At 50.0% G+C, this 12,699-nt stretch overlaps 1 protein-coding gene across 1 annotated transcript in view; it reads right to left on the reverse strand.

The window, feature by feature from the left end:
- The window catches only part of saga (S-antigen; retina and pineal gland (arrestin) a), a gene marked incomplete at both ends in the record, with an annotated part of 78,501 nt that overhangs the window by 50,831 nt on the left and 14,971 nt on the right, over positions 1 to 12,699 (reverse strand). Inside the window, 2 exons of the mRNA XM_084327776.1 lie at positions 9,365 to 9,449; positions 10,491 to 10,626. Of these exons, the coding sequence (XP_084183902.1) occupies positions 9,365 to 9,449; positions 10,491 to 10,626 (221 nt within the window). The remainder of the gene's footprint in view (positions 1 to 9,364; positions 9,450 to 10,490; positions 10,627 to 12,699) is intronic.

A 12,699-nucleotide genomic window follows, 5' to 3' on the forward strand; every position in this document is an offset into this window, starting at 1 on the left:
ACTGTTGTTGTGATGTGGAGCGTGTAGCGGTAGCCGGTCTAAATTAAAGGGAATGTGTTTGTTGCAACGGTGTAAATTAAAGGGAATGTGTTTGTTGTGGACAATTATTCTGCTCTGTGTGACAATAAATACATTAATGATGATATATTATATGTAATTTTAAACCAAAACTAAGGCCTCTGTATGAGTTTAAGACGTGGACATGGTCATGTTTGTTGAATAAAATTTTTCTTTTTTTGACTGCCGATTTTTATTATTATTTTTTCCCGATCCCCGATCCTCTGAAAAGCACGTGATCGACGCCGATCCCGATCACGTCATCGGATCGGGACATCCCTACCTGTTACTGCCCCCAAAATCACGGGGTCAAGAGCAAACTCAACCCCATGGCAAGGCCGTAGCAGCGGAGCGCGAAGGAAGACCCAGACCCACGAAGGGACTGGATCCCCTGGAAAAAGGGGGCCCGGAGAGGTCAATGACGCCAGGCATCAAGACCCCACCAGGCGGTCACTTAGTGAGACCGCCCCCCACATCGCCAGCGTATTCGGATAGGGCCCCTCCAAGAGCGGGCCCTTTCCCCCCAATAGTACACCGCCTGGCACACTGACCCTGCAACACAGGCAGTCAGCATGGCCGTAAAGCACTCAAAAAAGGTTAACCAATGGAAGCAGGCAGCGCACTGAGGAAACCAGGCAGCAGGCTGTAGACCTGAGCCTTGAGCACTGCGGACGAGACAGGCGCCAAAGGAGTCAACTGAAAACAGCCCCCCCGGCGGAAGGGGCGTATGCTGGCGTTGTTGAGCACCATGACAAAGCCTCCATAAAAAAAAAACCACCCAGAGGGGTCGAGGCAGAGAAGGCTGACACGATTGGCAGACGTCATGAACCTGCAGGGGCACACTCAACCGGGTAACCCGGGAGTTGACTCTGCTCCAACACACCAGGGAATCAACCACCCTCTCGGTACACAGACGGTGGTTGTTCCTATAACCCCTCAAGAAAAAACTCCAAAACACACCTGCGGGTATACACCAGCTATACCGCAGCACAAGTGTTTCAGTTTCCAAAAAAGGGTTATCCCAGGCCTACGGTTTCAACGAAACATTACTTCGGACCGGGCCCGGCGGCTCGGGAAGCACACAGGGTTACCAGAGGAGGTCCAGAAGACCACCCCAACAGCCCCCTCTTCGCCATGCGTGAGAGAGGAGCGAAGAAAGGAGAACCAGCCCCTTATAATAGTGCCAGGTACAAAGTGTACCCAACAAAGGGTCTCCATAACGCCTAACCCCGTGACACCCGGGCCGACCCGGCATTCTTCCCCCTGAAAAAAGCCCAAGTCCCTCAGGGTACCAGAACAGCAGATCTGCATCCCCGGCAGACACCGGGTTAACTGACCTGGACCAGCGTGACCAGAACCAGTCCCGTGTCCTAACCACGCCGACATGCCTACTCCAGGAGAAGGGGCAGATATGTGTGTTGATCTAAAACATGAAAAGAGGGCGCCACCCAGACGGTCCTGTTTACACCGCGCTCGGTGGCCCACCCCAAGGGCGTGAGACCCCTCTACCTATGTTCCGATCTATTCCGTTAACATCCCCCAGATATGAACGAGAATCCGTCGAGACCCAGTAACAGGCTCTCGGAAAAGGAAAAAATCCCCCATCCCAGTTGCTTTATAAAAACGCTGTTTTAACAACAAGTAACCAAGGCGTACTAGCCACCCGCATGATTCTGAATAGAAACACCCCGAGCCAGCACTATGTATGCGTCGGGACCCAAAACATATCAATGGACAGTCTAACAGACCCCACATTGATCCTTCAAGGCGCCTGGGAGAACGACAAGAAGGTTGTCGCGCTTCACATTCTCCACACTTTTATATTAAAAAAGAAAGAAACACCGACTGACATGAATCCCACGTGACGCAGCCGAGGGTAATTTTTTTTTACATTTTTATATCCCGTCATCCCTACCACAGACGAGAGACGGAACTCCTCAGAGAGACTTCCCACGTGAGCCATAGATTGAAAAGTCACGGTAACATTGAGTCATGTGACCAACCGACTCAAGTTACGTGTATATCGAGCGTAGTAGAACATTAAGTTCCTACGCTCTGCCCCGACACTTGACAACAACAGACCCTACATACGGGTCTAAACTCACGGAAGTCATCGTCCAATAGCAACGTGCCTAGTGACGTGTGCTATGACGGGGGGAAACCCAAGACTCAAACGCCTGTGATGGGTGCAGAGTCTGGGAAACCCTTCCCCCCCCCCCCCCCCTCCCTGCCAAGCCGCCTAACAGCTTGGCCCTGACTGAACGAAAAAGAGAGGCCAATAAACCCCCTGACCAATCAGAAGAGGGGTTTATCCGTCACCCCCTCACAAGCCCAACCCTTGCATACAACAACAACAATAGCCATATGATACCTTTAGTAGCAATGCCAATGAATAGCGCACGCTAATACAATGCACGCTAACCACAGACACATCTGTGAACAGGGTTTATAGCAAGACCAAGTTGTGTGTGTGTGTGTGAATCCTACACCCGCATCCATGTTGTAACACAGAAAAACATTGATAGAGAGAGAGAGCGGCTGAGCCGCGGTACGTTTTCATACGAGCATTACTGCAAACCCAACACAATAGTGTTGCAGCTCAATATCACTGTGTAAGCAACAGAGCACACAACTAACCTCTACCTTTATGTGGAGATTCAGGTCGAGGCAGAAAAAAACCTTTTTTCAACCGAGTGTAGGCTGCAGGCTTTGCTTAAGCTCTAACATGAATGTAACATCTAGCCCTCCTATCAACCCATACTAGCGAAAGATTCACACGTTGCAACCCCATCATATGTTTGGTGAATAAACACAGTTTGTTAACAAAAAATACAGTCCCCCTTTAGAGGGGACTCTTTATTTTCGAACAAAATCATAGCGGGCCGGGAAGGGAAACAGGGGGGGGACCACAGAGGGAAAAAGTCACTGAGTCTTAGCGACCCTGCCACGAGCCGCTCGGGGCTTCCCACCCCGTGGAGCCCCGGAGGGACGGTAAACGATCGGCGGCTAGTCTCGACGATCCCTACCATCACCTCCGGGCGTAGATGGGCCGGCTGCAGTGGCGGAGGCGCCCTCTCTCCTCCTGGCCTTTTTCGCTGAAGGTCCAGCAGTGGCGGTGGCGGCAGTGGCGGCCACGGCGGAGGAACCTCGACGACGCGGCGGCCGTCTGACTCCACCGGCAACATCGGGCGGGGGGAAATGAGGCTGGAGCACGGAGCATTCCTCCTGCATCTCCCTGCAGGTTGAGGTCATCAGCTGCAGTGCCGTCCCGAATAGTCCAGCATCGGAGAGGGGTGCCGTCAGAAGTGGAGTCCTCTTCTTCTCCGGCACACGCGCCTGCTCCAGCCTAAGGTGGCGCTGGATCAGAGTGGCCAGGGCGCGCACTTTCCCAGCGGCTATAGCCTGCGGCTGAGTCAGATGCAGGATGGCTCCTGCCGACTGGGCGAGCTGATCATGCTGTAAATCAGTCAGCTCCGTGCCGCCCGTCAATATCCCGGACATGAATCTCGCCAGCTGCGCGATGTTAGACGCGGCAGCTAGAGATTGTGTTCCGGTGATAAATGACTGGTCGCTCCAATATGCCAACCGCCTCGCCGATTTCCCTTGGGGAACCGGCTTCAGTAACGGCTCCCACACCACCTCCGGACAAAGGAGCGCCGCCATCGGCCTATAAAGCCGTGGCACGCCCTCCTTCATGCCGTTTACCAAACCCGCCACCCGCGTGACTTGCACGTAGGCGGGAGTAAGGCCCATGATGTGGGAGACCACCTGGCCCTGACGGACATAGGCCGCCATTGAGGGGAAAAATGGGTAGACAACGTCCACCCCTCTCACCGGGCGACGTTGCCATAGATGACCTATGAGATCATCAGGGACAGGAACAGGCAGTGGCTGCGGCAGCGGCACGCCGTTTGCGACTGCCGCCGCCGCCATGAGCTCGGGAAACAAAGCACGCAGTTCCCCCTGCATACTTTCCTCCTCCGAGCCCGCGTCCCTCACATACAGCAGACTACTGGTCAAGGAGCCACATTCTAATGTGGCTGATAGCAGGGCATCCCGCCGCCGAGTCGGAGGTTCTAACCCAACATCTGCGGGCGGGGAACCCCAAGGAGACATCTCACCCCCCTCCAGTGTTACCTGGACAGGCAGGGGACACGTCTCCACCGGGCCTTCAAACAAGAACCCGTCCGCCTCTATCATGTAGTCCTCTGTCTCCATCGGGCATGTAGAGACCGACGCATCCTCATCTGGCTCCAGCAACTCACCAAAACCAGGCCGTTCGCGTCTGCAAGCCACCATCTTGCGACGGGAGCGAGCTGACGCAAAAAGTTTGCGTCTCAAAGGAGCCGGCCGCCCAACAGCGGACGACTCCCCGGAAGCAGAGGAACCAGAGCCGGAACCAGGCCATCGCACAGGAGACGGCACTGGTGCACCAGCTCCTTGGAGAGGCAAACTACCCATCGGACGCCTACCGGGCGTGGCTGCCGACCACGAGAGAGGCCTCAACCCTGCTCCAAGACGCACGACAGAGGCGGCAATGGAGAACCTCTGGTGAAGAGTGGCGTTGCGTGCGCGACCCTCCGAAGTAGACATTATGACTTTTTTTTCAAATATATGCGAGAAGAAAAAAGCAAGAAAAAATGTAAACACGTCTCAACTTTCTTCAGCTAACAACCTCGTCAAGTGTGGGATCTACCTGTAGCAGTCTGGAAAATATGGTATATTATTCAGAACTGCTGACTGTGTTTTATATCCCTTTTGTACACAAAGACATTCTAACTAGTGTCATTGATATTCACACGAACAATGACACAAGCGTCCCCTTCCGAAGAGCACTGGAATATGGATTATAAATAACAGTACTGAATCATATTCTACAATGCGTCTCCCCTTGTGACTGGCAGGCGGGACCAGCAGGGGGCGGTAGCAGGCAGAGAGTGGCGGAGAGAGTTGGGAGGTGATATATGGAAGAGACCAGCGGAAGCCGTTCTCTTCGGCAGTGAACTTGGACAACGAGTAGTCGCAGCTAAGGGGGGCTCTGCATAGCCCTGTTGCTGACGTTATGCCAGAGGGCCCCGTGAGAGGACAACGGGTGATAACCAGTACTGGCTAGTGGACACGATATCCTAGCAGTACCAGCGGTAGTATATGAACAATAAGTGCAGAGCCAGGCACTAGCAATCGGGTTATGATAGTTACTGTGTGCGGTATAAGTAACGTGCGGTTAAACAAGTATAAAAGTCTTTAACTACCGAGTTATAGTAGTTACAGTGTGCGGTATAGAGTGTGCGCACCAGGACGAGCGTGGGCCAACGACCATTCTGCTCCGGCTGACTTCGACCAGACCTGCAACCGGCTGCCTGCATTCAGCCTGCTCCGGAGGACTTCACTCAGACCTGCACCAGGCTGCCTGTGGCCGACGGGAGTTCCGCCCATCCAGCAGGGGTCGTCATCGCTCAGTACACGCTCTCAGCCGGCGCTGCCTCTCTGCCTAGCTCCGCCTGCTAACATCCTCGCCGAGAGCGTTCAACGCCATCTTGCCTCCCGGACAACAGTGGAGTGGCGAGGCGGCCATTTCGGATGAGTACAAATGAGCATTGATGCTCCCGATTCCTTATACAATACACAGTGTGGTGCAGCCCGCGGGCGAAAGTAACGTTGCTACTACCATTTCATAGGGGTACCCCGAACAATATATGCCGGCATTAAGATAGGACTTTACCTGTATTTTGTGGGCTCACTCTTTTATTTCATTCCTTTTCTTTGAGCGTGGTTGCCCTGCCCGACTCCATGCCGACCAAGGGCGTAATTTCGAGTCGAGCGTCATCAAGGAACTCTGCCGACTGTACGGAATCTCCAAGAGCCGCACCACGCCTTACCATCCTCAGGGGAATGGGCAATGTGAGAGGTTCAACCGGACCATGCACGACATGCTGCGGAGTCTGCCCGCAGAGAAGAAGCGAGACTGGAAAGAGCACCTACCCGAGTTGGTACTCACGTACAATTGCCATGTGCACTCCTCCACGGGGTACTCCCCCTTCTACCTGCTCTTCGGGAGAGACGCCCGAATGCCCCGAGATGTCCTGGGGGGGCGAGACGTCATCCAGGAGGGAGCGGGGGACCTAGACGAGTGAGTACAGGGTCATCACGAGCGATTAAAGGCCGCTGCAGAGGCCGCCAAGGCCACGGCGAAGCAGGCGTCTCATCGACGCAAGAGGATTTACGACAGGAAGAGCAGAGGTGCACTCCTGCGAGCAGGGGACCGAGTCCTGATACGCGACCACCGGACCCGGGGCCGTAACAAGATACAAGACAAGTGGGAGCCTACGTCGTACGTGGTAGTGGAGCAGAGTCACGAAGGGACACCCGTGTTCACAGTCAGGCCCGAAGCAGGGGGCCCCCGAGAGGACCGTGCATCGAGACCAGCTCAAGACCTGTCCGTTTCCAGCCTCCGACCCAGAAGCAAGGGTGAGGGCCCCTCGACAGACTCCTGTGGCGCTGCGGAGCTCGTCCGAGTCAGACAGTGGAGATGCTTTCGGGTGCCGCCGAGAACCACATCCTAGGGCGTGTAACCACCCCAGGCCCGTGCGGGACGCCCCGGAAGAGGCAGCGAACGCTGGGTCCGACGCGGAGTCGACCCCATCGGGAGGAGAAGGGGAGGAAGGCGGAGACGGAGTTGAAGAGGAGGCCGCGGGCGGTCCACCGATGGCCCCGGAGGGTGAGGCCGTGGTCCATGACCCGCCGACAGACACTGAAGAATCCGACACGGAGTCGGAGGCGGGGGAGGTGGAACCCCCCAGAGTGGAGCCCGCTCGGCCCCAGAGGAGCACCAGAGGTCGGCTACCCGCTCGGTATCGCCAGGACTACGTGCTCAAGAGTGTGTTCGCTGAACAGTGTGTCCAACTCCTGAAGGAGTGTGTAAAACTGCATAATGTGTAATTGTCAATCGATGTGTGAAACTGTTGGTTTCAGGACCGTTTTCATGCATGCGTTTGTTTTTGTTGTTAACTTGCAGAGGACTTAGCAAGTTCAAAGTGGGGGGAAATGTAGCAGTCTGGAAAATATGGTATATTATTCAGAACTGCTGACTGTGTTTTATATCCCTTTTGTACACAAAGACATTCTAACTAGTGTCATTGATATTCACACGAACAATGACACAAGCGTCCCCTTCCGAAGAGCACTGGAATATGGATTATAAATGACAGTACTGAATCATATTCTACAATGCGTCTCCCCTTGTGACTGGCAGGCGGGACCAGCAGGGGGCGCTAGCAGGCAGAGAGTGGCGGAGAGAGTTGGGAGGTGATATATGGAAGAGACCAGCGGAAGCCGTTCTCTTCGGCAGTGAACTTGGACAACGAGTAGTCGCAGCTAACGGGGGCTCTGCATAGCCCTGTTGCTGACATTATGCCAGAGGGCCCCGTGAGAGGACAACGGGTGATAACCAGTACTGGCTAGTGGACACGATATCCTAGCAGTACCAGCGGTAGTATATGAACAATAAGTGCAGAGCCAGGCACTAGCAATCGGGTTATGATAGTTACTGTGTGCGGTATAAGTAACGTGCGGTTAAACAAGTATCCAAGTCTTTAACTACCGAGTTATAGTAGTTACAGTGTGCGGTATAGAGTGCGCGCACCAGGACGAGCGTGGGCCAACGACCATTCTGCTCCGGCTGACTTCGACCAGACCTGCAACCGGCTGCCTGCATTCAGCCTGCTCCGGAGGACTTCACTCAGACCTGCACCAGGCTGCCTGCGGCCGATGGGAGTTCCGCCCATCCAGCAGGGGTCGTCATCGCTCAGTACACGCTCTCAGCCGGCGCTGCCTCTCTGCCTAGCTCCGCCTGCTAACATCCTCGCCGAGAGCGTTCGACGCCATCTTGCCTCCCGGACAACAGTGGAGTGGCGAGGCGGCCATTTCGGATGAGTACAAATGAGCATTGATGCTCCCGATTCCTTATACAATACACAGTGTGGTGCAGCCCGCGGGCGAAAGTAACGTTGCTACTACCATTTCATAGGGGTACCCCGAACAATATATGCCGGCATTAAGATAGGACTTTACCGGTATTTTGTGGGCTCACTCTTTTATTTCATTCCTTTTCTTTGAGCGTGATAAGGTGTGTGTTTCATAATATTTCCTGTTCAGTGAATCCCTTTTATTATCCTTCCCTATGCTCCCCCTTCCTTCCCCATATTACCAACCGGGAACAGTGTATGTGTAATTCCTTAGAGGAGGTAAATACTGTGTTCCTCCCAGACGTGGGCAGCACTTAGTCTGGGTACCGTGAGAGCACTTGGTCCCTGGGTGTAATACTATAATTGATTTATGCCAGTGTAATCATTGTGTTGATACCCATGGTGCAGTAATCACCAGACGTAGCATTGTTGTAACTAGGCTGAGTTATAATAACATCCATCCAGAACGGGAGCACTGTGTGCGTGTCTTTTATTGAACCTAACCCTAATCCTAACCCTTTGATGCGGGTAATATATATATCATTAACCCCTTCCTATTCTACCTTCCATTTCCACTGTAAGGTTTCTGGTGTTACTGAGGGAGGGTACTGCTTGCGGGGGGAACCAAGTTATTTCTTTACCATCCAGTCATTAGGTGTGGGAGGGCTAAGGAGACAATTGTGGAGGGTGAGGGTGTGTTGGGGAGTACTGCTGACTGCCCCAGAGAGAGGGAGGAAGACCAGAGTAATCCTGGGCCTCATACACTCCCACTGCCAGTCTCCAGTTGACGCTCCGGACCCCAAAGACTGAGGTGCAGCTGGCCAGAGTGCTACTGTGTCTCGCTACCTAGTGACCGCGCACCACAGTTCCCACGAAGCAGGGATAATCCACCCTGCTACATACCGAAGGCACTTCCTTGTGGTGAAAGTGAAGAAGGAGGCGAGTAGGTGACCACACACCTGCTTATGAAGGTAAGCGGATAGGGGTGTGGCCAGACGAATGTTGGGATGTAAAGGTACATTGTGGAATTTTTTATTCAGTGCGCGTGCACGAAGTGAAGTGCGTGCAGAATGACGCTGAGCGGCAGCCATAATGAAATAGAACGACTTGGTAATAACAAGCCAACCTTTCTGATTCTGATTCTGATTCTGATTCTGATTTCTCTACAAAGCAGTTATGTGCACAAAAGCACTTGAAGACAACAATCACTGCAGCCTTGGCATCCAATGTCAAATTACAGCTTGTGTTCTACTGCCCATTTGGCTGTAATTTCGATGTATTTTCTTGTTTATAATATAGTATTTCCTGAATGCGTAGTCGAACAAGAATGTCTCTGTCCTTACCGGAGACGATAACATTCTTTATGTTCTTGTTTGAGCAGTTTGTGATGTTCACAAGCACCTTGATAGGCTCTCCGTGGTAGTATGTCTGGAGGAGGAAGTGACATCAGATAAGATTCAATATGGCGGTCATGAGGTATATGGTCTAGTTAGTATATCATAGTAGTATATCCACAATTATGATTCTTACAGGGAATAATAGGAGAATAATAGTATAAAGCAACATGAAATTATGAAATGAGTAAGGTAATGATATCCAAAGGCAGAAACCACTGTACTGTATGTAGGCTACTTTACTGTATATATTCAACACGGTCTCATCAGAAAACGAAAATAAAGTACTTATCGACCCCAGGAAAAAAGGTAATGTATGTTATGTTATAGCCATAAGTAATATATTAGGCGGGCGAGTGCTCTCACCCCTATCTAATTATGATTATAGTTAGAGTTGAGGTTAGTTTTAACATTTGCTTAACGGTTATGATTAAGACATAACATTAAGACACCAAGTTACTGTTCAAAGTTAGGGTTCGACCCCCAGCAGGGGAACTTCAAAACTTTTTGAAAATGTAAAAAGTAAAAAATAAAATGTAATATGTAATATATGTACTTATTTGTAATACGTACACACATGTTACATTTCCGATACAATGTATGCAGACATATAAAACATATAAAACATAATTTGTTACAGACATATAAAACAAGCATAAAAAAGATTTTTTTTTTTTTTCAGTAGCAGCAAGGTAAGGCAAAACAGTTTTTCACATTAGGATTATAGGCATTTGTCTCCTTTCCACTTGCATTTATTCCCATTCCCATTCATACCCTGCCTTGTGATTGGCTAGTACAAGACAAGAAGTACCCACCTCAATCATACTCTGCCTTGTGATTGGCCAGTACAAGACAAGAAGTACCCACCTCCTTCATACCCTGCCTTGTGATTGGCCAGTACAAGACAAGAAGTACCCACCTCCTTCATACCCTGCCTTGTGATTGGCCAGTACAAGACAAGAAGTACCCACCTCCTTCATACCCTGCCTTGTGATTGGCCAGTACAAGAGAAAAAGTATCCACCTCCTTCATACCCTGCCTTGTGATTGGCCAGTACAAGACAGGAAGTACCCACCTCCTTCTCCATGCTGGCCACAACGTGCATGGGCTTGTCAGACATGACAAACTCCTTGGTGGTCTCCACCTTGGGCGCCTTGCCCACGTCCTCTGGTGCGTACTGCACCTTGCGTATCGTGAGTTTCACTGTGCTCCTGGGAGGATCGGGGGCACGGGCACAGAGAGAGTATATACTGTAACTACTGACAAGGTTATCACGGTTAAAGAAACACGCCAACATTTTGGGAAATTAGCTTAGGCCATGTCCACTTCCATTCATTGTGCTAAGCTAGGCTAACATGCAGCCAGATAGCTTTCTACTGAACGCACAGAGAGGAAACTGGTATCTATCTTCTTGTCTCTCTCTGGAAAAGACAATAAGCTAATTTCCTAAAATGTTGGCGTGTTCTTTTAACTAAAACTAACGTGACAATTGAAAGAACATTTGACTGAAATACAAATAAAAACTAGACTTTAGAGAGAGAAAAAGAAAACTAAACTGAAACTATAATGTGTACTTACGAACTCAAATAAAATTTAAATATACAGAAAATGGCTTTAGTTTTAGTCTTTGTCAGTTTGGTAAACTTTGTCAACAAGGTGTGTGGGGAGGCATTGGTGCATAAAGTATTGAGTCTGGAATGGCTACACGGCTGTGAGGCATTGGTGCATAATACTCATTGACACTGGGACGTCTACACCAGTGATTCCCAACCTGGGGTCCGCCAGGGGGCGCAGGGGGTCCGCCAGACCACAGATGATTTGAGTTTTTTTTTTTTTTTTTTTTTTTTTTTTATCATCAGAAGCATGAATAGTCTCTCCACTACAATAAAAAAATAAAGATAAATAAATAAACATCTAGACATGATTTTTGAATGTTAACAGTAGGCTACCGGGTAGCCGCTAAAACGCGAATCAGTTGACTCTATCACTTTCTGTAGCTAGCCTAGCACGCTAGTTAACTTTCTCGGCTCGTCTGCAGTCAGCCGCCAGAGGCGAAAATGTGTGACAAACGAAAAGGAGATGATGGCAGCTCATCTGCAAAAAAAGTTAGGACCTACAGCTATCGCGAAAATTACATCACCATGGGCTTCACTGAGGGACCAGACAAACGACCTGAGTGTGTGATTTGTGGAGAAAAGTTGGCAAACTCGAGCCTGAAGCCCAGCAAGCTGAAGAGACATCAGGCGTCTAAGCACCCAGAAACCGTTGGGAAGGATCCAGACTTTTTTCGGAGGAAAGAACAGTCTCTCAAGGCGAACAAGCCTGTTGATGTTAGAGTAGCGTGGAGCAGGGGTGGCAGTGATTTACAGAAGGCTACCGAAGCCTCCTTTGAGTGTTCGCTTTTAATTGCAAAAGCAAAGAAACCGCACAATATTGGCGAGCAGCTCATCAAACCAGCCTGCATCAGAATGGTTTAGAAACTGTGCGGCCCACAGGTGGCGGATAAACTAAAATCAGTACCACTCTCGAACAATGTAGTGAAATACCGAATTGATAAGATGTCAAGTGATTGCGAGCAGCAGCTGTCAGAAAAGCTTAGAAAGGGTCCATTTGCCATACAACTTGATGAAACTACAACTGTCGCAGACGAGGCTGTGCTCATCGTTTATGTGCAATATATTGAAAATGAGGATCTGAAGCAGGACATTCTCATGTCAGTCAACCTTACTACCACCACTCGAGGTGAGGATATTTTTACTGCAGTGGATTCTTACTTCATTCAACATAAATGCAAACCGTTCACCATTAGGGCCTGATTTGAATTTTGAAATACATAAGGTGCAAGATTAGATTTGTTGATTGAAGGCACAAGTCAAAGAAGCATAGTGGGTCTAATTATGATGCATATGCCTGTGTATAAGCAGTTTGTTATTAAAATGACAAAAAAAGGTATTAAACCCAGCTAGGACAGATTCTCTCTGCTACTGATTGGAATTTCCTGTCTCATATTTAGTTTAATTTGTTGCATTGATTTGTTCCATAAATGCAAACCGTTCACCATTAGGGACTGATTTGAGAGGATGAATACAGGATTTGAATATTGGCCAAACATTTTGAAATGCATATGGTGCAAGATGAGATTTGTTGATTGAAGGCACAAGTTAAAGAAGCATAGTGGGTCTAATTGTGATGCATATGCCTGTGTATAAGCAGTTTGTTATTAAAATGACAAAAAAAAGGTATTAAACCCAGCTAGGACAGATTCTCTCTGCTACTGATTGGAA

This window comes from Notolepis coatsorum, assembly GCF_963971535.1.
Source record: "Notolepis coatsorum genome assembly, chromosome: 13".
Taxonomy (NCBI): Eukaryota; Metazoa; Chordata; class Actinopteri; order Aulopiformes; family Paralepididae; genus Notolepis; species Notolepis coatsorum.